The 25,713-nt window shown below is 39.5% G+C and overlaps 2 protein-coding genes and 1 pseudogene across 6 annotated transcripts; 2 read left to right on the top strand and 1 right to left on the bottom strand.

Moving 5' to 3' along the window:
• Positions 1-1,213: 1,213 nt before the first annotated feature.
• CREBZF (CREB/ATF bZIP transcription factor) lies at positions 1,214-6,563 on the top strand. Of its 4 annotated transcripts, XR_011389776.1 has the most exons (6): positions 1,214-2,457; positions 2,668-2,745; positions 2,975-3,089; positions 3,837-3,905; positions 4,519-4,637; positions 5,664-6,563. XR_011389776.1 is itself a non-coding variant. In XM_070076248.1 (1 exon), the coding sequence occupies exon 1, from the start codon at positions 1,367-1,369 to the stop codon at positions 2,459-2,461; it is 1,095 nt and encodes a 364-aa protein (XP_069932349.1). In that variant the 5' UTR covers positions 1,214-1,366; the 3' UTR covers positions 2,462-2,669. The 4 variants fall into 4 exon arrangements, 1 of the variants encoding a protein (XP_069932349.1); XR_011389774.1 differs by lacking the exon at positions 2,975-3,089; XR_011389772.1 differs by lacking the exons at positions 2,975-3,089; positions 5,664-6,563 and having other exon boundaries at positions 3,837-5,284.
• Positions 6,564-9,981: 3,418 nt separating this feature from the next.
• On the bottom strand, positions 9,982-20,233 carry TMEM126A (transmembrane protein 126A). 2 transcript variants are annotated; one of them, XM_002708659.5, is made up of 5 exons: positions 20,062-20,233; positions 15,842-15,941; positions 12,093-12,286; positions 11,275-11,389; positions 9,982-10,351 (listed from the first exon to the last, which is right to left on the bottom strand). In XM_002708659.5, exons 2-5 carry the CDS (start codon positions 15,931-15,933, stop codon positions 10,159-10,161), a joined length of 594 nt encoding a protein of 197 aa, XP_002708705.2. In that variant the 5' UTR covers positions 15,934-15,941; positions 20,062-20,233; the 3' UTR covers positions 9,982-10,158. The 2 variants fall into 2 exon arrangements, with proteins under 2 accessions (XP_002708705.2, XP_069932385.1); XM_070076284.1 differs by lacking the exon at positions 15,842-15,941 and having other exon boundaries at positions 20,062-20,183.
• Positions 20,196-24,625, top strand: LOC138850178 (mortality factor 4-like protein 1 pseudogene; annotated as a pseudogene).
• Positions 24,626-25,713: the final 1,088 nt, after the last annotated feature.

Below are 25,713 nucleotides of genomic sequence, written 5' to 3'. Positions count from 1 at the left end.
AACCCCTCTGAATTGTTGTGAAGTTTTAGTGTCTCAGAAATTTTTTCTAATAAAAATGATTAAAGTAATTCCTAGTTTAAAAAAAACCAGTCCTATAAAAGCAGCTATTGTTGAGACTGCCACAATATTGACTCCCATAGAGACCTGTAAGAGCTATTAAGTAGATAAGTGATTAAAGAATTCATACACACCTTATTTATGAACAAAGTAAGGAAAGTTTGTTTTCTCTCTTTTTATTTGTACTACCAGGAAGCCTAATCTGTTTTTAGTTCAACTTGGGTAACTATGTAAGATATTGAATCCATACTACTTCAATATTAATCTTTTCCACCGCTGGAATTCTTTACCTGGTTATTTCATCTATGCTTTCATTGGTCTTATTTTTAAAGAAAACTTGAATTGCTTTGTTTCACTGGATTATAGCATAATTAAATACTGTTTCAAATCTCAAATCCCTTGAGGGGCCAGAGGAATAACACATGAAAAGACACATCCAGAATGTTCAAGATAACTGACCTCGTCTCTTCAAAAAGCCAATGTTAAGAAAAAGTAGAGTGTGGAGGGAACAGTTGTAGTTTGAGAAGTGGAAATGGAAAAAATAAATAAAACCCTAAAACAACCAAATGCAATAAGTGACTGCTTGAATCTGAGCTCGGAAGAAAGTATCTGCTAGAAAAGATTATTTTGAAACTGAGGACATCTGAATATGTCCCGAATATTAATAATATTAGTAAATGAATGGCACTCTTCTCAGGAATTGATACCTGCATTATGATTACGAAAGAGAATGTATTTTTAGAGATACGAAACGAATATGCAGGGTGGGGCGTTCTGTCTGCAATTTGGGAATGATTCAGCACCAACATAATTGCTTACGAACAGTTACATATAAGAAGAAAATGTTACTTGTAAAGTGCTGAAGTTTTGAGTCTGGGTATCGGGTAACATTGATTTCGGGGTGAAAATCTGGGTTTTATTTATTTATTTTGCCGCTGTTACTATGACATCACTAAATTACCAGAATTACTGCTACTCCAAAGCACCCTAAACTCTCGCGATATCACTGCTTGGTGGCGCGCGAAAGGCGGTGGGAGGGGCTGTTGGAGGAGGACCGACTTCCGTCCAGGCCGTTGTCTGGGTGGCGCGGCCGAGTCATCGCCGGGCCTCGCCGCTTCCATCTTCCGTTCCTGGCCCCCGCACCGGTGCGGGGGGTCCATCAGCCAAGCCAGGCGGCAGGCGACTGAAATTTACCTTCCATTTCATTTCGCCCGGCGCCCCGGCTGCCCGCGCTGGGGCCTGGGGCCTTTGGGGCCCGCGAGGCCCAGTCTGAGGGGCCGGGGCCTACGCTGGCCCGTCGCTGGGCCCCATGAGGCATAGCCTGACCAAGCTGCTGGCAGCGTCGGGCAGCGACTCCCCCACCCGCAGCGAGAGCCCGGCGCCGGCTGCGACCTGCTCGCTGCCCCCGGACGTGACTCGGGCGGCGGTGGCGGCAGCGTCGGCAGCGGCGGAGGAGGAGACGGCGGCGGCCGGATCTCCCGGCCGCCAGCAGCCGCACGGCGACGCTGACGAGCTGGAGGCCGGGCGGGGGAGCCGCGGCGGCCTGGCCGTCCGCGCGCCCTCCCCCGAGGAGATGGAGGAAGAAGCGATTGCCAGCGTCCCCGGGGAAGAGACCGAGGACATGGACTTTCTGTCAGGGCTGGAACTGGCGGATCTCCTGGACCCTCGGCAGCCGGACTGGCACCTGGAGCCCGGGCTCAGCTCGCCTGGGCCTCTCTCCTCGTCCGGCGGAGGCTCGGATAGCGGCGGCCTTTGGAGAGGGGACGACGACGACGAGGCCGCGGCCGCTGAGATGCAGCGCTTCTCCGACCTACTGCAGAGGCTGTTAAACGGTATCGGAGGCTGCAGCAGCAGCAGTGACAGTGGCGGCGGCGAAAAGAGGCGGAGAAAGTCCCCGGGAGGCGGAGGCGGCGGCGGCAGTGGTGGCGGCGGCGGCAACGACAACACCCAGGCGGCGACAAAGAGTCCCCGGAAGGCGGCGGCGGCCGCTGCCCGTCTAAATCGGCTGAAGAAGAAGGAGTACGTGATGGGGCTGGAGAGTCGAGTCCGCGGTCTGGCAGCCGAGAACCAGGAGCTGCGGGCCGAGAATCGGGAGCTGAGCAAACGCGTGCAGGCACTGCAGGAGGAGAGTCGCTACCTACGGGCCGTCTTGGCCAACGAGACTGGACTGGCTCGCTTGCTGAGCCGGCTGAGCGGCGTGGGACTGCGGCTGACCACCTCGCTCTTCAGAGACTCGCCCGCCGGTGACCACGACTACGCGTTGCCCGTGGGAAAGCAGCAGCAGGACGTGCTGGAAGAGGACGACTCAGCGGGAGGAGTGTGTCTTCATGTGGACAAGGATAAGGTGTCGGTGGAGTTCTGCTCGGCGTGCGCTCGGAAGGCGTCGTCGTCTCTTAAAATGTAGGGTCAAGTAATCTGCTCTTTATCCGCGTTTACCCCTTTCAACTCCCTTACTCCATGTAAAACACCTTAGTGGGACATCTTCACTGGACACATTTCAGAGGAGGAAAAAAAGTAATATTGAGTCTTTAAGTGTTTAGCTAAAAGCATGAATGTGACACTGTAACCAACTCCTAATGATAACCTGTGACTATTAAATCTCTCTGACAGTTTCTTTTTTAGGTGATTTCCTTCCTGCCAGGCTCCGTTGTAGGGGTTACAGAACAGTCGTTCCCGCCTCACAACCTGGTAAGGATCCATCTCTTCACGTAACGCTCATGCTCTGCTGCTTAGTCTACTTTAATGGGCAACATCTCAATTTGTGTGTGTGTGATCTTTTTGTTTTTTCTTTTTTGGAAGGTGGGAGGGGAATCTAATTTGGGCCCTGTCCACCCTGGAAACAGACTTGTGCTGGTCAATAATGTATTTAAGATGCTTCTTCTGGTTGAAATAGCTGTTAATGTGTCCCCTTGTTCAGACTTGCGTGTACCTAGCTCTTCTGTCCCCAGTGTGGACATGGCCTTGGATGACATCGGTTCCAACTGTACACTGAAACCTGCTTATAGAGATACAGTTTGGAGACAGTGAAACAGGTGAAGTTGAATGGAAGTTCCGAGTTGTACAAGGTGCAAATTGGAATTCCAATTTTAATGCAACTTTTCAGAGGTTGACAAATAAGTATTTGGGGCATGCACATATGTAATAGTTATTTTGCTGGAGATGACAGAAATCTTTTAAATATTCAAGAATGCCTTTTAGGTTTTCAGTAGAAGATACAGAAATTCAGCCTACTGAAAGTAACATTTTAATATCTCTCCATTAGAGAAGTTGGAAATTAACATGCATATAAGATTCCTTCCTGTGTTTTAGTTAACTGGGGAAAGACTAAGAATGGTTAATGAAATGTTTCCTTGAGGACCAGCACAGTGATTTACCCTATCACTGATCATGAATAAATTGTTGAAAACACTTACTTTATGTTGTATTACAATTTTAGGTTAAATTTATGTATGTATGATTAGATATTGAAGGTTGTGAAATGTGAATGAAAACATGTAAAGTGAGGCTTCACAAAGAATCTTTATATTTCAAGAGTATTTGTCCTATTTAAAAGTAATTTTTGAAACTGAGTGGTTCTGGCCACTTAAATGTCCTGGTTGATGCTACTTTTCCAAAGATGGGACGTGTTCTTCCCCTGAAATACTTCATTATGTATTGTCCAGTTGTATAAATTCAGTTATGGTGTCTTTCGGTGTAAGAAGTATTAAATTCTTTGTGAAACGTCACTGTTTGATAAAGTATATACGTATTTAGCATCCTTGTTTTTCTTTGTGCTAAAGTGGATACAGCTGTTGGGGCAGAAGAGACGGGACCAGCTGCTGGCCACATTTCCTGCTTTATTTTAAAAGGTAGTATAAGAAATGAGGAAAAAGAGGTAATATCAGGGCTTCTGCTGTCTTTTGTTTTTAAAATGTTCATAATTAAAAAGTATTTTCCAGCAGTCCAAAGATGTAAGTTATATTATGAAATGTTTTTATTTTGTTGTTATTTGATTATGAAAATGGAATCCTTGTTCTTGCACAATGTAAATGATTTGTTGCTAGATTTGAGACCTAAATTGGTCTCTGGTTTCCAGTGCATCACAGCATATTCTGTAAAATCATCTACTGCACTTGAGCATGAATGGGTAGTAGCTAAACTCACAACCTGGAGTGATGAACCTGCTTATACCTAAGGGCAGGAGCAAGCCCCTCACAATGCAGCTGCATGGATTTTTAGTGCCTACTGAATAATATATATACATATATATATAAACCAAAAGTAGTTGGAAAATTATTTGAAATGACTAATTTGTGCTATCTTTATGAAATATGTTAAATGTAGCTTTTTGAAACAGAAGCCTTGAATTGAAATTTAACTAATACTTGAACATTTTGTATATATTTCTTTGTATATAATTTTGTGCAGTACCAACGACAAAAATATGGTGTCATAATAAAACCAGGTTTGTTGATCTTTCAGTTATGGGCTCAAAGAATTTATTCATCTCTAACATGACATTGGAAAATAATGGATGAAAATAGGAAAAATGATTGTTGTTAATGCTGACTGTGGGTCTTAATCAAAAGGTTCTGGAAGCAGTAAGTTCGTTTTTCTAAAAATTATATCATTCCCTTGGAATATTTTCTTCCTAATGTCAGTGCTTTTCCTGCATTATTTGAAGTTTGGGGCTGGGAAGAAACAGTAGTCAAAACTTTCTGAATTGAGATGTTTTGAAATTCTAAGTGTAGATTTTTAGATTGTCATTTTATAAATGGCAGTTTTGGAATTACTTGATTAAGAACTTTTGAAAATGGAAAGATTAGTATGACCTATTTTTAAAGCTGCTTTGTTAGGTTCCTTATGTTTTTTAACTGTCTTTTCTTAGTTTCCATTTCATTATTTTTTTTTCTAGTTTTGGTGACTTAGTGATTTTGTCATTTTTTACATCAACTCATGGTCTTGTTTTTACACGGTAATTGCATGTATTTAGGACCTATTTAACAGGGGCTTTAAATAAATTTATGTGTAAGCACATTTTACTGTAAATGTTTGAGTTTTTGAATTTACAACAGATGTGTTTATTTCAGTATGTAGTAAATAATTAAGTGTCCTATTCACTACTTGTTAATTAAAAGTTATGATTAATATGAAACTGTTGTCTTACTATTTTTAGAAAATTGTGTTTTGAATGATTAATATTTGGATAAAGGAGATTTCTGGAATATAAAGTGGATTGTTTTTGAAATTTTCAGATTTGGCTTTATTTATTGTAATGGTTAAAAACAATTTAGTATTGGGGGACCTTTTTGGTGTTTTTCTTTCCCCTAATTGTGCCTCAATGGTAAAATTATACAGAACTGGACTAAAGAAGTAGCTTTTTAATATTTGTCTTCTGATGGTGGCAGGAATTCATACATTAATTGAACTAACACATATTGACCTACCATTTCTATCATCTTGACTTACTGTTTCTGTACTTCCTTGACTTACCTAAAAAGTCCACATTTGTTAAAAAAAAATGTAGCCACACCTCTGATATAATCCAACAAAAGTGTTCAAAATATTTTAAATATTTGTGCATTTTGTGATCACTAAATTAATCTCTCTCTCTTCTCTTTAAACAGCTTAGCAGTGTCTGCAAAAACGAATCTTTTCCTACAACCTGTTAACTGACTGGACTGATGGTAACAAAGTAATTGTGGGAGCCATGTCGGTCAAAAATTTGGCATCTGCTGAAAAAAAAAAAGAATGCCATTTTCAAGTTCCCAAATTACTTCTATACTGATTTTACTTTCCAGAAATGGAGCTATGAAAAGATTCTCTGGAATTCTTGAAAGACTTAATAGAAATACATGAGACATGAGACTAAGTTAATTTTGGAACAGAATTAGACTTTTTTTTTGTCTTTCATGGGAGTGATACTCACTTCTTTGCATACCTTTAAAAAATTGTAACCATTGGAGAAGAGAATTAGAGTATCTCATCAAGAAATACTAGTTTCTTTACATAATCAAGAGCATATTCTATGTATTACATTTAGTGGACTAGAATTACATAAACAGGCCATCAGTGATCACAGGCATATCATGAGTTTGTATTTCTTTCCTGGAACATGAGAGCTTATTTGGAGTACAGACACCTTGCTGAGTAGAATATAAAGGTTAATGTAAAGTCCTTCATAGTCTTTTAAAATAGATGCATTGAATTGTCTGTAATCGCAAAAAGTTGATGATGATTAAATGTCTGGGTAGTTAATTGAAAATTAGGTAATACCAGGATGTGTGGATTCTGAGATTTTGGCTTCTTGAGCTTTCTTTGAGTACTTGACACTTTTCTTAAAAAAAATATTTTGCGGTTTCTAATGAATGGTATACTAGTTTCTACTGTTTATTAAAATTTATCTAGAGTTATGTAAGGGCTTTAGTATGCTGGATGATGAGAGTGACTTTTTTCGTGGCATATGGTTGTTTACTTAATTGAAATACTTTTTCCAGTTTATTACAAGTGTAAAAAAACACTCAAAACTCTGGATTGTTTTCTTTCATTTTCATTGGATTGTGTTAACATATTTCACCTGGTCTAGACTGTCATTTTATCTTACTGATTCAGTTGGGAAGAGTGCAGATGATAGACGAGGGAGGGGATAGGAGATAGGCTCTTATTTAAAATGATTGTATAGTTGGTTTTTGTTTGGCATTCAGATCTTTCTAAATCCATTCATGCATTCAGTACCTGTGAAGCCAGGCAGCAAAGAGCCTTCCTGCTGGCTATTTACATGCTTGTGGTTAATGCTGTTACAGTCTAGCTGGTTGTAATTAAACAACCAAGTTTAAACACTAACACTTTGGTGACTATGACTACTATTTTGATTACCAATGTTAATGAGTAATTATCTTTTTAATATGTGATTGCCTAATTCAGGATTTTGAAGGTGTAGTTAAGGGCCACACCAATTTTAGTCAGGTTTTTCAGCTAAATAATCTGATGATTGATGAAAGTTGAATAGTTAGTACAATGTTTTAATATTTTTTTCCCCAGAATATTTTTGCTATTTTTCTCCTTTAATTACCATGTAAGCTAGGAATCAAAGCACTTCCTTTAGAATCATGCAGAGTGCTTTGTTTGACCAGCGAGAGACAGAAGAGCTCCCATCTATCAGCTGGTTTACTCCCTCATATGCCTGCAATGGCCAAGACTGGGCCAGAGGTGAAGCCAGGAGTCAGGAACTCAATCCAGGTCTCCCATGTGAGTGGCAGGGACGCAGGACCCAAATACTTGAGCCATCACTGATACTTTCCAAGGTTTACAATGTCAGGAAATTGGAATCAGGAGCCACAGCCAGGCATCAAATAAATCCAGACACTTTGATGGGGCACAGGCATATTAACTGCTAGGCCAAATGTCCCTCTGTTACCCTATACTTTCTGTTGTTGAAAATACTTAGCTTAGTTTTCACAATGAATGAACTTAAAAATCTAGTCAGTAGTTTTGTATATTGTGTAGTTCTGTTTATGTAGTGATATGAATTTTATTGGGAGTCCAGCAACTTTAGAATGTACCTCCAGATTCTGTATCTTCCCTGTATATCCACTGATGTTAATTGTCCTAGAACCCTCTGGCTCTTTGTGTACTATAATTTGGAGTTTAAAAAGTAGACTGATATCTTAAGTATGAGCCCCCCCCTCCCATTTTTTTTTTTTTTAAGTCAGATTAACTACAAAGTGAGTTGTAAGATTTTTAGTAGGTTGTCTACTGTGTTTGGACTGAAATACCAAAAACTTACTTTCCTTACTGATTGAGGTAGTGTTCTTCAGGTCTTATCTCTAAATCATAATGTAGATTGCAGAAAGTTCAAATCATATACCTACCCTCAGACCAAAAACTTTGGTAGAGTTGAAGTAGCAGACTTAGCATAATTTATTGCTTATGTCACCTATTTATGCTAATTGGAAAGATGATTCAAGAGTATGTACAGAGGATAGATGTGACTTTTTGATTACAGAAACTGTTAGAAACTCTTCAGCCCATTTACAGATAGTATTATGTGAAGAAGTAAATATTCTGGGAATATTTAATATATTAGGAAAACATTTTGTACTCAAGTATTAAACAACAGTATTAGTGGGTTTTGAATTGTTTTGATTGTACTATTTGTATTCTTAAGGAGTCATTTATTAATTTGGATTTGAAATTAGGAATTCATTACTGTTTTCAGTGATAAGGGAAACTGCTTTGAATATGAGTGAGAATGCAGGTAAAATTGGATTGGAGGGCTTGATATTTATGCTTGAAAATAAGGAGGGTTTCCCCTCCACCACATCTTTTAAGTTTTATATATATGAGGAGGCTTAAAAAAAATTGTGAAAAATGGAATTAAACTGTAGTGCTTAGTTTCCAGGAACTTCTGGAAGCCCCCTCAGATGTTTTCTTCTCTTCCCTTAAGTTGCACAATTTTCAAAAAACTTGGGAAATCTAGGAAAGAATCAAGATTGAAAAAACTCATTTGTAACTCTAGCCCTTGCAATATCCACAGTATACTTTCTTTTAATCTTCTGTGCATATAGCTTCTTTTGCCTTAAACTGAAGATCATTTCCTATCTTAGTAGAGAGTACATTTTATAAGGTTGTTGAGAGACCACCTTTGTTTTCTAAAAAATTGAAAATATTTTGTTAATTTCACTAGAATTTTAAATCTTTGGCTACACTGCCTTATTTTCTTTAAGCAGAGGCTGAAAAACCTGTTTGATTCACAAGCTTCCTTTTTTAAATTCACTTTTTTATATATTTTTAGTAGCATGGGATTGTTTCACACAGATAAATCACTATATTTGGAAGGAATAGTTAAGATGCTCATGAGTATATATGATCTATTTGCTTGGTACATTAGTGATTGGTCTCCTTTATATGAAAGTGCTGGTCTAGACCTGTGTTGTCTATTAAGATAGCTGCTAATATACATGTGGCTAAAATTGGACAATGCTGATTCAGATGCTGTCATGAAAAAGAGTTTAAAGAACTAGGATGAGAAGTCTTAGAAGAGTAACACTTCAAAATGTAAGTGATCTCAGGAAATGAATCAGGATATTTCAGGAAGCAAAACCAACAGGATAGGAAAAATGTGGGTTCCACTTCAGTGCCTGATATATCAAGAGGTATGTTAGGCAGTTTATCTGTAATATTTCATGTAGTGTCAACCCTGAGCAAAATTAATAATGAGTAAATTGAGGACCAGAGAAACTAATTTACTCAGTCCTGTACTTTGAAGAGGTTCCACTTAAAAAAAATTGTTTGTTTATTTGAAAGGCAGAGAAGGAGAGATGGAGATCTTTTATCCCTTGCTCACTCCCATATGGGTAAAAAAGCTAGATTGGGGCTGGGCCAAAGCCAACAGCAGGAAGTTTATCTTGATCTCCCACATGAGGGGCAGGGGCCCAAGTACCTGGACCATCTTCCACTGCCTCTTCAGGCATATTGGCAGGGAGCTGGATCAGCAGTAGAGCAGCCTGACGAAGGTTGGCACTTGAATATGGGATTTGGTGTCACAAGCAGTGGCATAATCTGTTGTACCACAGTACTTGCCCCAGAGGCTCATGTTTTAATTCTGAAGCCATCCCACAATACATAGATGCGTGAAATATACACTGCTTAAATTTTCTAGAAATACAACTTTCCAAAAATACAGATTGGGATTGCTCCTTTTTTTAAGATTGCTAAATATGTTCTAAAGATTAATATTACCTATGGGAACACTCTCAGTTGAGAAAATGAAGTATAAGTAACTTTTGCAATGTGTGTATGTGTGTGTGTGTGTGTGTGCATTCCTGTTTGGCTTTATGAGTCTTCAGTGAAATTACCATACAGTTACTTTTTCAAACTTGGTGTCTAATGTTAAAGAGTGGAGTGAACAATGTGCAAGAGACAAATATGGGCAAACTAGATAAGTTATGCTCTTTAAGTTGATAGCCTTTATTGGAGTTCATTCAGCCTTTTATTGCCTTGTGTAATCTTTCGTTAAGTTCCAAAATTGTACTTCACATGATAAATGACAGTTATATGTATTCATAATCTAGGTACAGGTTATTTTTACCATTTTATTTTTGTACATATATTTGCTTAAAATCAATGAAATTTTAAGCCAGGTTCAGGTAACTGAAGGGCCTTTATAAGGAGTTTATATTGTCTAGACCCAAGGTATGCTGCAAACACAGTCTGGAGCAAAATGGGAAATACCATTTTTCTAAAGACAGGCTTTGAAATTCTAATCCAGTAAGTTAAGATGTTTCCTTTCTCTGGCAGGAGGGCTGATTGATACCTGTGAAAATATTGAGATATTTCACTAGAAAAGATATTGTATTAAGTGGCAAACCTACGTATAACACATTAATACTAAAAGTCTTAAGATAAAACTAGATACAGATTAAGATAAAGCTATTTTCAGGGCCTATTAACCCTAAAAACTCTTTTTTTTTAAACTTTATAAAAATTTTATGAAAAAATTTTTGAAAATTTATTTGAAAGGCAAGAGACAGAGGTCTGCTGGTTCACTGCCCAAATGCTCATAATAGGCAGGGCTGGACCAGTCCAAAGCTGGGAGCTGGGAACTTAATCCAGGTCTCCCACATGGGTATTAGTGACCCAAATACTTGAGCTATCACTTGCTGCCTCTCAAGGTACACACAAGTTGGAATTAGGAATGGATCTGGAACTCAAACCCAGGCATTCCAATATGGGATGCAGGCATCCCCAGCACTGTCTTAACCACTGCACCAAAGGTCCACTCAGTCCTTAGGTGTTCTTTTGCTCCTTTGGTTTACCTCCAAGGTATCTCATAAAATAGATTGCTGATACAAGAGTTCAACAGAGAATAACCAGAATTATTTTGGAGTAGTAAACTTACAGCCATTTTTTGACAGTTTTTCAGTTCAAGTACTCAAACTCCTCTAAGAAAATAAGGTAGATAGCTATCTTACTAGGCATAGTGTTTTTGCAATTTTGTAGTGGGCGTTCAACACACAAATTAAGGTTAATAACCTGAGCTATACACCAAAAGGCACCGTGTGATAAAGTTCTAGAACTGTGTTCAAATTTTTGAGAAGTAAAATTTGATTACTTACAAGAACAACATAAGTCTTAGTAACTTCTAATCAAAAAGGATTGTTCTTTTTGATCTAAAGTTTGCTGTTTTTAAGTTGTGAGTTTTTCAATGATTATGAGAAAATAAAGACTCCTACTCACCTGGCTGCTAGGCCACCATTCACAGGTATGGCCAAAAAAACAGGGTACAAACCACCAAAAACAAGACCAACCAGTCCACTCCGTGTTACGGTACAGGTTTCACAATTCAGTTCACCTAGGAGACACATTAATTAATTCTGGAAGTAAAGGTCATGATAGTCAAGCAAACATGATTTTAAAGAATGAACAGTGTCCCTTAAGTGTATCAAAAATATTTAATTTTCAGACAATAATTCAGTAAGTAGAATTCTGTAAGGCATGTTAAAAGACAGAATTACATGTATGAGTAACCTAAAATCACCAGGAATGACTAATAAAACCATCTCAGGAAAGCACATTCTGTAATTTATTCTGAATTTGCATCTAATCATCTCAAGGTTTGAGCTGTTGGTAACTTTCTGCACTTTCGAATCAACGGACCTGAGCTGATATTTTCACTCAATGTTGCAAGTTCACTGGGCATAAGGTATCCTTGAACCATAAAAATTCTTTTCACATTGGTCATGGGAATTCAAACAAAATGCTCAATTTAAATAAATTTAGAGTAGCACTTAACAGAAAAACTGGACCACCTGCTCTTAAGTCCTCATGGTAATATTTCTATGAAATCATTAATCAAAAGATTTTTCATGATTATACTCCATATTTAGTATACATGGTAAATTTTCAGAAGGAAATTATATCCCATTTATTTGATAAATACACATACAGGTAGTACTTCAAGAGATTTGTTACATAAGAAAGTATTATATAAGAAAGTATTAAAGTAGCAAATAACATATACCAAGGTAAACTGGTGACAATGAAACCGAATTTACCTGTACTCAAAGGAAAACTCACAAAACCTTTGTAAGATATATGTGCTGTCAAAAATGGGATCACTGCCATTGGTAAGCCAGCAGCTATACGAGCATGTGTCACATTCAAGACGCGCCGAAAAAGACTGTTTGCTATTAGGCCACAGAGAGCAGCGTTAATTCCAACATATGTTGATCCATGTTCAAGTAGATTCCTGAGAAGGTGAGAAGAAAACAGCTTTTTTTTTTTTTTTTTTTTTTTTGGCTCTACTGTATGTATGAACTCTAATTTCTGTCATATGTTACAAAACTTCCCAGGACTTTAGGAATAACTGGATACAACATTTATCAATCATGTTTTACACAAAGATTTTTATTCTAAAAGGCTTTTGAGTTAGTCAACACTTTTAGAGTGATAACATTTAGATTTTGTTATTTTGCAAAGGATATTGGTATAGAAATTTCCCTCCAACTGTAGCAAGGAATAGCTTTCAAAGACTGATTTGGATGATTTTTCTGAGTTCCCATAATACCCAATACCTTCCTTTCTAGCACAACACAGTACAAAGTGGTGCTATCTTAGAATCATTGATTTATAAATTGGGCTTCCCCACTAGATTATAAACTACTTGAAGACAATGGATACAAACATGTATTCATCTTGATTTGTTGATCTTGATTTTAGTACCACCTGACAGAAAGTTTGTTCAATACTGTGGAGGTCATGTGTTTCCCTTCATCATGTGTTTCCCTTCATTACTATCTGAAGCATTTAATCAGGATTGGGAGACTGAGAAGGTACTACTAACATTTAAGTGATACTCTATACTAAGTACTTTACAACAAACCAAAGTATTCTAAACTTTAAGCCTACCACTTAGCTTTTTATTACCACCTGTATTGTAATCCACAGCACAGATGTCCTCTTAACATTCTCATTGCTCTTCACTAGATAAACTGAACAGAGTGCCCCCTTTAATGTCTACGGGATACACTCATCTTTTTCTAGGAGTCATAATTAAGTTTCCTATTTTGTATAAGGTATTATTTTTTTTACCTGTCGTTTTACTTACTGAGAACTGATTATACACAGCAAATTTGCTATAAAAGGCACAAGAATTTATCTTTCAGGGTTTTCATAGTTGAATATGATGGCAGAAGAAAGGTAAACTTGATATAAAACAGAAGTCTATAAAAAGGTTAATGGGAACACAACAGCATGCCAGACCAGGAACTTATGATACATAAGTACTATTTGGAGTGATTAGAACATACCAAGCTATCACAGAAAACATGTAAATATGAAAGGCATGTAGGGGTTGAAGCATGAGAAGCTTGAGTACTTCTTCTGAACTATGATATATATGTAAACTAAACAAGTAGTGCAGCTGGAGTGTGAGCAGCAAACTTTGCGGTCTCCCAACCATATCTTAATTTCCTATGGGTAAAAAGTTTTTTAGTTAATAATGCAGATAGCACGAAGTTCTTATTATCTAGTAGTCCCTTGCCAATTTTCCAAACAAGAATTTCCCATACACCTAGAAACTCGTGACTTTTTGATAAGACATATATAGGAAGTAACTAGACACATGAAATGTAAGACCAAATATATAATAAATGGCAGTTAAATATACATGAAATTATTCTATAGATCAAAAAAGTTATCAAAAATATTTCATACACTTAGGAAAATTAAAAGTAAAGATATAATGCAAGAAGGGATGAGATTTCAAACAAATGAAATAAAGAGGAAAATTAAGGATAGGACAAAAATAACAAGACACTGTTACCTTCCTTGTTCAAATGCCAATGTTTAAAAACAACTTATTACTTCTAAATTAAATCTTTGCAGTTGCAGCTTGCTCACCTATGCTTGTCTTTCTAATTTGGTAAAGGTCCTGTGACACAGCTTGCTTTCTTCAGAGCTTCTAATATCTATTCTATTCCTTTTATCAATCTGACTGCCTGCCTTTCCCTATCTTTCTGGTCTAGAAATGTGAACACAGGCCCTTTTTTACTTTAAAAGGTTGTCTATTTTTATCTCAGGAAAACAACTAAAAGGGGAGGAGAGGGCATGGGGACACAGAACTTTTGAAATCGAGTTCTTATTACTGCTGAAGGTTTATAGGTTCTCCTTATTGGAAAAGTAAGTGGTACCAAGACTAAAATTGTGCAGTTTTCATTCCTAAAAATTTTAACTCCAAAATGTATTTTAAATCCATTCTCTTTTCAGTTCAACTTCCTCCATCCTACTGTCTGCACTTACAAGGATCACTATTCCAGCTGGTGTTCCTATTTCCTTTCTGTGCTAGCATATTCATTGTCCAAAAACCAACTGGAATATTGTTGAGAAATGTTAGCTGGATCACATTTTTCTCCTGCTTAAAATTCTTCCTGTTCCTTACACCCTCTTCCCTTTTACTTCAGTAACACTGGTTCTTCAAATATGACAAACTAATTACTGTCCTGTAGCCTAGGCAATGCTATTCTCTCTACCTGATACCATCCCTCTCACTTCTCCAAACTGTCTTCATTTTTTTCCCCCCAAAGATTTATTTATTTATTTGAAAGTGTTACCAGGGGCAAGGGAGGTGGGTAGTGAGCATGCTCTTCTATCTTCTGGTTCAGTCCCCAAGAGGCTGCAATGGCCAGGGCTGAAGCAAACCCAGGAGCTTCATCCCAGTCTCTTGAGTGAGTGACAGGGGCCCAGGCACTTGATCCATGCTCCACTGCTTTTGGTGGGCCATTAGCAGAAAGCTGGATTGGAAGTGGAGCAGCTGGGACACACATCAGTGCCCATATGGGATGGCGGCTCTATCCATTACGTCACAACACGGTTCCCATCTGTTTTTTTTTTTTTTTTAAGTCTCAGATTTTCAGTTTAAATGTAACCTAGTCAGACCTGCTTGACAGCCAAAAAGGTCTAAGAATATTTTGGGAAGTGCACTGTAGTTGCCTGTGTTATCTTAAAATATCAGTGTGTTCCCTATATTGTCCTTTTTTAATTTTCCAGTGGTTTATTTATTTGAAAATCAGAGAGAGAGAGAGAGAGAGAGAGCTTCCACCTGCTGGTTCACTCCCTAAATAGCTTCAATGGCTGGAGCTGGGCCAATTGGAAGCCAGAAGCCAGGAGCAGCTTCTGGGTCTCCCACATGGGTGCATGGGCCCAGGTACTTAGGTCATCATCTGCTGCGTTCCCAGGCGCATTAGCTGAGAGCTGGATCAGAAGTGGAGCAGCTGGGAATTGAACCAGTACCCATAAAGGGTGCTGGCGCCACAGGCAGTGGCTTTATCCACTGCCACAGCTCTGCCCCCTCCCCCCCATATTGTCCTCAAGGACCTTTAGCCATGATCCCATTTCTCTGACATTCCCTAACTAGTTGTCTATGGTTCATGGTACTATTTTTAGGCTGGTAAGCACACTGACAAATGAATTTAGAGAAATAACAATTAAAAAGCTATTTTATAGTTTTGCTATTTAAATGGATACATAAATGTTTACAATGAAAAACTGAATCATCATACAATTAGATACATCCCCTAATTGTCTCCTCAGATAATGTTTTCTATTTTCAACTGACTCCACAAGTAGCTATGTGATGTTAAACAAAATGGCTAATCTTTCTGGGCCTTGGTCTTCTCATCAAGGCAAGGAAAGGGCTTAGTTTCCTTCTAACATACTATCCTTAAACCAGATAAAATTGAAATAATTATTTAGTGATGAAAATCCATCCAGTAAAATATATTTTTAGATTAAAAAGTGATGCTACCTTTCTGGTTCTGGAAGTTGGTTAATTTTTCTGGTTATGATCTCCAAAATTGTTACATTTTCCTTGACAGTATCTGGTTCATGACTTCCCATCTTGAGCCCTAAAAAACCATGAAAATATTATGGTTTGCAATAATGTTTATAGAAAAACAAGGAAACAATTCAGAAAGTCTTCTACTTGACCATATTTAATTTGAAAATAACTGTACATTGAGTGTTTAACTGTAAAGCCAATGCATATATATCATAAAGCAAAACAAAATTCAGTCCCCCCCTCCCCGCAAAACCAAAAACGTGAAACAGAAGCCAGAACATGAGAAACAACATATTAAGCTTATAGGAAATATACCAGCCATTTAGTCTATCCCTGAAAACTGATGGTCCTGGGAACTTAACAGTGTCAATTCATTGTTTTTCATATTAACTGAAGAAACATAAAAAATCCTTTGGAGATTTTTTTTTTTAGATTAAAAAATAAATAGAAGGAGACAAATTAGCATTGTAAAGTAAATGCCTAATGATTTCCTATTGAAACGCTTGTGAAATTGCCCCTGTGTTTGATGAGAGGAATGAGTAGGAGCATTGTTGTGTGAGAGTCTCTGGTGAGGCTCTCCCAGGTGTTTTTTTACTAAAGCTTTGGATTCCTTTCTCAACAAAAACCAAAAAAACCCACTCATAATAAGAAAACATTATTCATTGACCCTCCAGAAAAATCAACAATCTAAATGCTTTGAGCATTTACAAAAGCTGTTGCCAAATGCTTTGCTCTTCAGCAGTACACTTCTGCTTTGACTGGACTACTTCTACCTCTAGGTTATCATTCTATGATTGTGCTTCGTCTTCAGGGTCAAATTGATAAAGCCATATTTAACCTCCAGTTACAATTCTTCAGAATTAAAAAGATGATTCAGGATCTTGATCTCCCTTGTTAAAATTTCCATTGAGGGGTCAGTATTGTGTAGCAGGTTAAGACACCGCCTGAGACACCAGCATCCCACATGGGCACCAGTTCAAGTCCTGGCTACTCTGCTTCCGATCCAGTGCTGTGCTAATGCCCCTGGGAGAGAAGTGGAGGATGGTCCAAATGCCTGGGCCCCTACCACCCACATGGAAGACTCAGGTGAAGCTCCTGGCTTCTGCCTGGTCCAGCCCTGGCCATTCCAGTCATTTAGGGATTGAACCAATGGATGAAAGATCTCTTTCTCTGCAATCTGACTTTCAAATAAATATTAAAATTTCTATTGAAACTACTCTTATCTGCAGCTGATCTGGACACAACTGTTTTGGCATTTGTGAAGCAGAAAAGTTTGCTCAATTTTAAGTTTTCAGTAAGAAATGTGTAAGCCAAACCAGTTGAGCTGTGTATGGTATTGTCATTTCTACTGTTAATTATTAGAGCCATGAACACAACTTTTTCCCTGCAAATTGGTGTGGATGGTCTGCTATGGCAGGCTTCATTTCCAACATCAACTTCTTAAAATGCATTCTGTCCATCTGCAAACTGCTGATTTCTTTATTTTTCTCTTTTTCTCACAAACTTTTCATAAAGCACCAATGATCTCATCATAATTTGATCTTTGTTTTTACTTCAATTTTAGCAGAATTCATTTTGCTGTGACAGGGTCTATTTTCAAACTAATGTTTACTCTTCTTGGTGCCTCAAACTAGATCCTATTCAGATATGTTGTAATAAGTGAGTACAAGTTTATTTTGGTGCAAAAAAAAATTTCAAATCCATACTTAGTTTTTTCATAATATGTATATTCCATGAACTTAAAGTTTTTTTTAGAAACTTGAAAGGTAGAGAGAGAGAGATCTCCCATTTGCTGGTTCACTCCCCAGATGCCTAAAACAACCAGGACTGGCCAGGCAGAAGTAAGAAGCTGGGAACTCAACCCAGGGCTCCCCTGTATGTAGCAGGGACCCAAGTCCTTGAACCATCATTTCTGCCTCCCTAAGTGCAACTCAGCAGTAGGTTAATAGGAGTGGATCCAGGACTCAAACACAGGCACTCTGATATGGGATGTGGGCATCATGTGTAATCTTAACCGCTACACCAAACACCTGCCCCTCCATGAACTTTTTAAAGGCTCCTAATATATCTGTACACACCTAAATAAAAAAGTGGAAACTCAAACAGGCATTAAACCTAAAGATGGGTTCACTTTCATTATAATCAGGGAATGTGATACCAATAGGTATCCATAAGTTAGCAAAACCTACAATCTGACCATTTCAATCACTGGAGGAAATGTATGGTAGCTGCAACTCTAGTGTGTGCTGCTGGTATAAGTGTAAATTGTATCTGAGTGGGAACAACCATTTTGAAAAAGAATTTGTTATTTAGGAGGTAGACGACACACATTGGCAATTTTTACTTAAAGGCATACCCTACAGCAGTCAGCAAACTTTTTTTTGAAAGGGTCAAATACCAAGTATTTTAGAGCTCATGGGTAATGTATAGTCTTTGTTGAATGTTTCATTTTTAAAACAATTCTTAAGGGGCCAGCAGTGTGGCGCACTAGGTTAATCCTCTGCCTGTGGTGCCAGCATTCCATATGGGTGCCGGTTCTAGTCCGGGTTGCTCCTCTTCCAATCCAGCTTTCTGCTGTGGCCTGGGATAGCAGTAGAAGATGGCCCAAGTGCTTGGGTCCCTGCATCCGCATGGGAGACCAGGAAGAAGCACCTGGCTCCTGGCTTCATATTGGTGCAGCGCTGGCCGTTGTGGCCATTTGGAAAGTGAACCAATGGAAGGAAGACCTTTCTCTCTGTCTCTCTCTGTAACTCTACCTGTCAAATAAGTAAATAAAATCTTAAAAAAAAGGCCGGCGCCGTGGCTCATTAGGCTAATCCTCCGCCTAGCGGCGCCGGCACACCGGGTTCTAGTCCCGGTTGGGGCGCCGGATTCTGTCCCGGTTGCCCCTCTTCCAGGCCAGCTCTCTGCTGTGGCCAGGGAGTGCAGTGGAGGATGGCCCAAGTGCTTGGGCCCTGCACCCCATGGGAGACCAGGAGAAGCACCTGGCTCCTGCCATCGGATCAGCACGGTGTGCCGGCCGTGGCGGCCATTGGAGGGTGAACCAACGGCAAAGGAAGACCTTTCTCTCTGTCTCTCTCTCTCTCACTGTCCACTCTGCCTGTCAAAAAAAAAAAAAAAAGAAAAAAAAATCTTAAAAAAAAAAAAAAACAATTCTTCAGAAATATAAAAACCATTCTCGGCTGGCTGTACAGAAATAAGCAATAGGGCGTACCTGACCTACTTGCCAGTGGTTCATATCACTAGTTACGGTGAATGGCAGAGCAAGTGAATGGTGAACAATGAATTTTAGCCTGGAGATTTAGCTCATTAACCAACAGATTTCAGGAAACAAAAGCAAAAGTTCAGGCACACCACAAAGGACAACACTGGTAAGTCAGAGTTTCTTGGTTCACTATCAGTGTTCATTGCTATAAGATCACTTGATGGCACTCACAAATAGAGTACCTGTTAGAATCGTTCACTTAAAAATATTAAATGCAGTGAAATTCCATATCTGTGGTCTTAGCCTAATAATTACAATGCAGGCTTAGAAATGTAGTAAGTGGTTTCCAGAACTCAAATTTCTGAGGACCTTGACTAGAAAAACGTGACAGACACAATCCCTGCCATGCTGGAGGCTCTGAATGCTTTTGTGCAGGGGTGTGTTTATCAAATTCAGTATGTACAAAGTGTATGATATTTATGTGCAAAATAACTTTAGAATGTCCAGCCCAATGCTCTGCACACTGGTGTGGTTCCGAGTTATGTGTGTTCTGTGAACACACTGGTGTGTGTTCCAAGTTCGGACAACGCCTATTGGCTTTATATAGCCGTTATTAATAATAAATGCCTATCAAAGGACCATGCCACTTTTAAATACTACAAACACTTCAAAAAGGTTTTTGCATTGACTATCACTTGCAGGAGAGCGCGGAAAGATAGGCAATGTGTAAAGTGAAAATTAAATTTGGCCAAGGTCACAGTGCAACTTGGCAGTAAACCTGAGATTAAATCTAACCACAAGCGTTGTTTCCCTTTCTGTTGACCTGGCTCAACTATAAGGTCTTTCTAGGCCAGAAGCACAGTGGGGCCAGCCGCCCCTCCTCCCAGGTTCCATTCGCGCGCTGCCAGTGACAAGCGTGCCACCGCACCGCGCTTCTGACCCCGGGACATTTCCTTCGCTCATTTCCCCGGATTGCCAGTACCTTGTGCTCGCTCTCCGCAGCCGGTGCCGCCCCTGGTCTTCCTCAGCCACGGCCGAGGCTCGCACTGTAGCTTTTTCTCAACTCTCCAACGCAGCCATCTTTAGCCAACACGTGACTCCCGCCGCGCGGAGTGACGGCCGCTGATTGGGCTCCGGGAGCGAGGTTTGCGGCCAGGAACGACTTCTAGCTCTGGGGAGGTGCCTGGCGGCGGAGCGCTGAGGTTTGGACGGCAGTGCAGGTACTCGTTTCGCCCACACCCTCCTTAACAGTACAGAGCCTTTAGAAAATGTGAAATTTTGGATATAAACGTTGGGTGACCCTAAATACGACTTTTTTTTCTGAAAACCAACCTTCGGCACGAAACAACTTCCGGGTCCGTAGAATCTACCTCATGATGACTTGGGCTATGTGAAAACTGCACTGCTCTTAGCATAGGATGTGTTTTTAGGTTTTAAAAGTTCAAACAAACAAAAAACCTGTGATTTCTTTGCTACACATATTTTCTTTTTATTTGAAAGGCAAAGTTACAGAGAGGCAGAGTCAGAAGTGTCTTCCATCCACTGGTTCACTCACCAAATAGCCGCAAGGTGGGGGTCGGGAGAAAGCTGGGCAGATCCGAAGGCTGGAGTCGGGAGCTTCCTCGATGTCTCCCACAAGGGTGCTGGGGCCCAAGTGCTTGGGCTTTCTTCTACTGCTTTTCCAGGCCATAGCAGAGAGCTGGATCAGAAGTAGAGTAGCCAGGACTAGAACCACTGCCCATATGGGATAGGGGCGCCAGAAGTGGAGGATTAACCAGCTTTGTCACAGTGCTGGCCCAGCACATTTTTTTTTTTTTTATAAGATTTTATTTATTTGAGAGGTAGAGTTACAGACAGGGAGAGGAAGAGACAGAGAGAAAAGTCTTCCATTGGTTCAGTCCCCTAATGGCCACAACAGCCAGAGCTGTGATGATCTGAAGCCAGGAGCCAGATGCATGCGGGTGCAGGGGCCCAAGCACTTGGGCCATCTTCTACTGCTATCCCAGGCTACAGCAGAGAGCTGGACTGGAAGAGGAGCAGCCGAGACTAGAACTGGCACCCATATGGGATGCTGGCGCTTCAGGCCAGCCCAGGGTGCCTTTTATTTTTTAAAAAGATTTGCTTATTTATTTTTATGAAAGAGAGAGAGAGAGAGAGAGAGAGAGAGAGAAATGTCCATTCACTGGTTCACTCCCCAAATGCCTGAACTTTTATAACAGCCAAATATTGGCACATGAAATAACTAATCTAAATCAAAGAAAGTGGAATCTGATCACTTGTTACAGCCTTCATTACTGTTATTGTAGTCTTATTATGTCATCTGGGTTATATGAGGGTATTTCTGGAAACTGTGCATTATCTTTTAATTCTACTTTTTCCATGAACTATCTAAAATACTCTCAAATGCAGCATCCTATGGTGTATCCCAAAGAAAATTTATGGAATGTGTCTCTTTCTTCATGATACATTGAATCTCCTGAAAGTAATTCATCTAGGAATGTTTGAGAGTTTTCAAAGCTGGTCATCAAAAAAGCAATAGAGGGAATTCCAGCTTCTGGAAATAATAGAGTAAGTTATATTTGATAGAACTTGTTGCTGGTAACAATAATAAACTCTGGACAATAAAGAGATATTTTGTGAAGACACTGGAAAGTAACCAAAAAGTATGTGAACATGGAAAGTGATACATTTCTTGAAAGAAGGGAAAAATACTGGGTGCAAGATTGTAAGATTGCCATTTACTAGGTGTTTTTTTTTTTTTTTTTTAATGAGAACATTTCTCAGTCTGAAATACATGGGGAAATGAGTGCCAATATAAAACAGCTCTCCAGTTTGAAAATTCAAAAGTTAAAGTTTGGAAATGTCAGAACAACTGGAAATTGAGGGGAGGGTTCTTACAAAGAGAGCCACAGGGAGAGGAAAGGGGATTCCAAAATCTGTCTAGAAAAATCTCAACTTTTTGGATGACATTTTAACTGCCCATGTATGGGATGATATCACCAGGAAAACTGGTGGACACCAATAGCTGGAAGACTGGAAAAGCAGAAGTAATATTTCAGCAACTGATTGAAGTTGGGGAGACAGCATTTTATATAGTCCAAATTACAGAAACAGAGTGAAAACTTTAGACATTTTATAAGTAAAGACAATGAGGCCAGCGCCGCGGCTCACTTGGCTAATCCTCCGCCTGCGGCGCTGGCACCCGGGGTTCTAGTCCCAGTTGGGGTGCCGGATTCTGTCCCAGTTGCTCCTCTTCCAGTCCAGCTCTCTGCTGTGGCCCGGGAGGAGAGTGGAGGATGGCCCAAGTGCTTGGGCCCTGCACCCGTATGGGACACCAGGAGGAAGCACCTGGCTCCCGGCTTCGGATCGGCACAGCGTGGCCATAGCGGCCATTTGGGGGGTGAACCAACGGAAGGAAGACCTCTCTCTCTCTCTCTCTCTCTCTCTCTCTCTCTCTCTCTCTCTACTCTTTCTCTCACTGTCTAACTCTGCCTGTCAAAAAAAACCAAAAAACAAAAATAATGTCCAAAGACTAATGTTTATGCCTGAGAACTAAGGGCAAGACCAACCAAGTCAATAATATTAAAAATAAAACAAAAGAATATAGAAAAAGGAAAATATTGAAGGAGTGGAAATCAAAGTATAAAATAAACAAAATTGATAAACCCAGAGTTGAGTTAGGAACAGAGTAGGGGGTGATAGGAGAAAGAGGAGGTGGGGAATCACTTATAAATGATGCCCAAGGGGCTGGCGCTGTGGTGCAGTGGATTAAAGCCACCGCCTGCTGTGCTTGCATCCCATATGGGCTCTGGTTTGAGTCCCAGCTGCTCCTCTTCCGATCCAGCTCTCTGCTATGGCCTGGGAAATCAGTAGAATATAGCCCAAGCCCTTGGGCCCCTGCATCCACGGGGGAGACCTGGAAGAAGCTCATGGCTGCTGGCTTCGGATCAGCTCAGCTCTGGCCATTGTGGTCATTTGGGGAATGAACTAGTGGATGAAAGACCTTTTTTTCTCTCTGACTGTACCTCTCTCTGGAACTCTGTCTTTCAAATAAATAAAAATAAATCTTAAAAAAAAAAATGATGTCCAAGCAGGACCCAAAGCCTAAATTTCAGGAGAGTGAGTGAGTATTATACTTTCATGGGCCTTTTCTTAATGAAGCAGAGTGTGTGAAAGTCGCTATAAAGACCAGGGGCTGGCCCTGTGGCATAGTGGGTAAAGCTGCTGCCTGCGGTGCCGGCATCCCATATGGGTGCCGGTTCGAGACCCCCCTGCTCCACTTCTGATTCAGCTCTCTGCTATGGCCTGGGTTAGCAGTAGAAGATGGCGCAAGTCCTTGGGCCCCTGCACCCATGTGGGAGACCTGAAAGAGGCTCCTGGCTCCTGGCTTCAGATCAGGGCAGCTCCGGCTGTGCAGCCATCTGGGAGTGAACCAGCGGATGGAAGACCTCTCTCTCTCTCTTTCTCTGCCTCTCCTCTCTCTGTGTAACTGTGACTTTCAAGTAAAATAAATTAAAAAAAAAAAAAAAAGTGAAGTATCTTGTCATTACAGTGTTGGAGTAAAAAATTGGGATGAATGGGTTCCTAAGAGCAGAATACTCAAATATGTGAATGTTAATTGGCAGGAACAATGAGAATTCAAAAAGCCAATCAGGAACAATATGCAGAAGAGAAGATGAGAGGGGCTGCTCCAGGAAAGATGACATCTGGCCTGAAACAGAAAAATGTAGAAGTGAAAACCAAAAAGAACAAACAGACAACATCTGTAAATGGAGATGGTGTCAGTACCAGTGAGACACCTCAGCCTTCTCAGAAGAAAAGGAACTGTGTAGATCCTGCTGTTGAAAATGAAGAAGCATGCATGAGCAGAGTGGAAGTTAACGATTCCTGAAGAGCTGAAACTATGGCTTATTGATGATTGAGACTTAATTATCAGACAAAAACAGCTCTTTTTTCTGCCAAGAATGTGGATTCCATGCTGGAGGATTATGCAAATTATAAGAAATCTCATGGAAACACAGATAATAAGGAGGATGCTGTTAATGAAGCTGTGACTAAAAGAATGCTTGCATGTAATACTGGGTACTCAGCTGCTCTACAAATCTGAGACCACGGGATGCTGAAATCCTCACAGATCTCCCAGACACACCTATGTCCCCAGGTGTCTGGAGTGCCACATCTTCTGAGATTATTTGTGTGAATTGGAGCAATGTTGGCCTATTCACCTGTGGATGAGAAGAGCCTTGTTTTAGTACTGAATTATCGTCACAACTTCCTAAAGTACCTGGCAAAGAATTCTGTGACTTTGTTTAGTGCTCGTGATTATGAAGTGGCTTTTCCTTAGCCCCACCAGAAAGCTGTGTGAGACGAGCACTCACTCACTCACAAATGTTTGCATCTCTTTAAACACATTTTTGTTCTTAGTCCTTCTCTTGTCCAAATGAAGTACTTTAAAGATGTTCATGTGGAGCAAAATGGATGTTTGTTTTGTTTGGTTTTAAACAGAAAATAAAAGGGATTGCAGCTCCCTTTTTTCTTTTCCTTTTTCAAAGTTGCTACCAGTGCATTCAATGATGGACAACAGTGGGACATGTTCTATTGCCTAGTTGAAAAGCTGTTTTTGAATGCTGGTGGTTCTATTCCTTTGACACTGCATACTTTTGGAATACATGCTAATGCTATATGATAAGATGCTCTGATTCCTAATGCCAAAGGTTCAATTCAGTGTATATAACTGAACACACTCGTGTGTTTGTGTATGTGTGTGTGTGTGTGTGTGTGTGTTTAATGGTGCTTCAAGTAAAGAACCCATCCTTGGTAAGTCATCCATTTTGTTCCTTGGGCATTTTATCTTTGCTCAAATTGTTGAAGAATAAAATAATTACTTATTTCATGGTTTTTGTATTTGTTTCTAATGCACGTTTTAACACAATAGATGCAATGTGCTGTGTAGCTACAGTTTTCTGGAAAAGTTGACCTTTTAGGAATTGTTTTTTAGACCTCCAACAAATTTTTTCTTTAAATTTCAAAAAAAATTGATAAACTCTAGTAAGAGTAATTAAAAGAAAGGGAGAGAAAATAACTTCATCTTTTTGGACTGAAAAGTCCATTAATACAGATTTGATACATATAGTGACAAGATAGGAGACAATAATAGAAACAACTTTAACCAAATGCGTTCAACAAGTTAGAGAAAATGGATAGATTGTCTGGTTTGATTGTAATTGCTTGTATAGAGAATAACTTTTTCTTTTGTATCTTGTAAAATAAAGTCTTGCTAAATTAAATAGTATTTTTTAAAACAAAGGCTATTTTATTTCTTCTTTTCTAATCTGGATAACTTTAAATCCCTTGCCACCAGCCTCATATTGCACCAGCTAGATTCCCATACATTGTTGAATAGAAGCAATGTGGTCTCTCTGTGTAACTCTTTCAAATAAATAAATAAATAAATCTTTTTTTTTTTTTTTAAAGAAGTAATATGGGTAGACACTCTTGCCTTGTTCCTGATCTTAGGGACAATAATCAAATTTTCACCATTAAGCATGTTTGTTATAGGTTTTCTATAGGTACTCTTTTTTTTTTTCTTACATAAATTTTTTTTTCTTATTTATTTATTTGAAAGGCAGAGTGA

This window comes from Oryctolagus cuniculus, chromosome 1, assembly GCF_964237555.1.
Source record: "Oryctolagus cuniculus chromosome 1, mOryCun1.1, whole genome shotgun sequence".
Classification (NCBI taxonomy): Eukaryota; Metazoa; Chordata; class Mammalia; order Lagomorpha; family Leporidae; genus Oryctolagus; species Oryctolagus cuniculus.
This window is presented reverse-complemented; position numbering and strand designations above follow the sequence as displayed.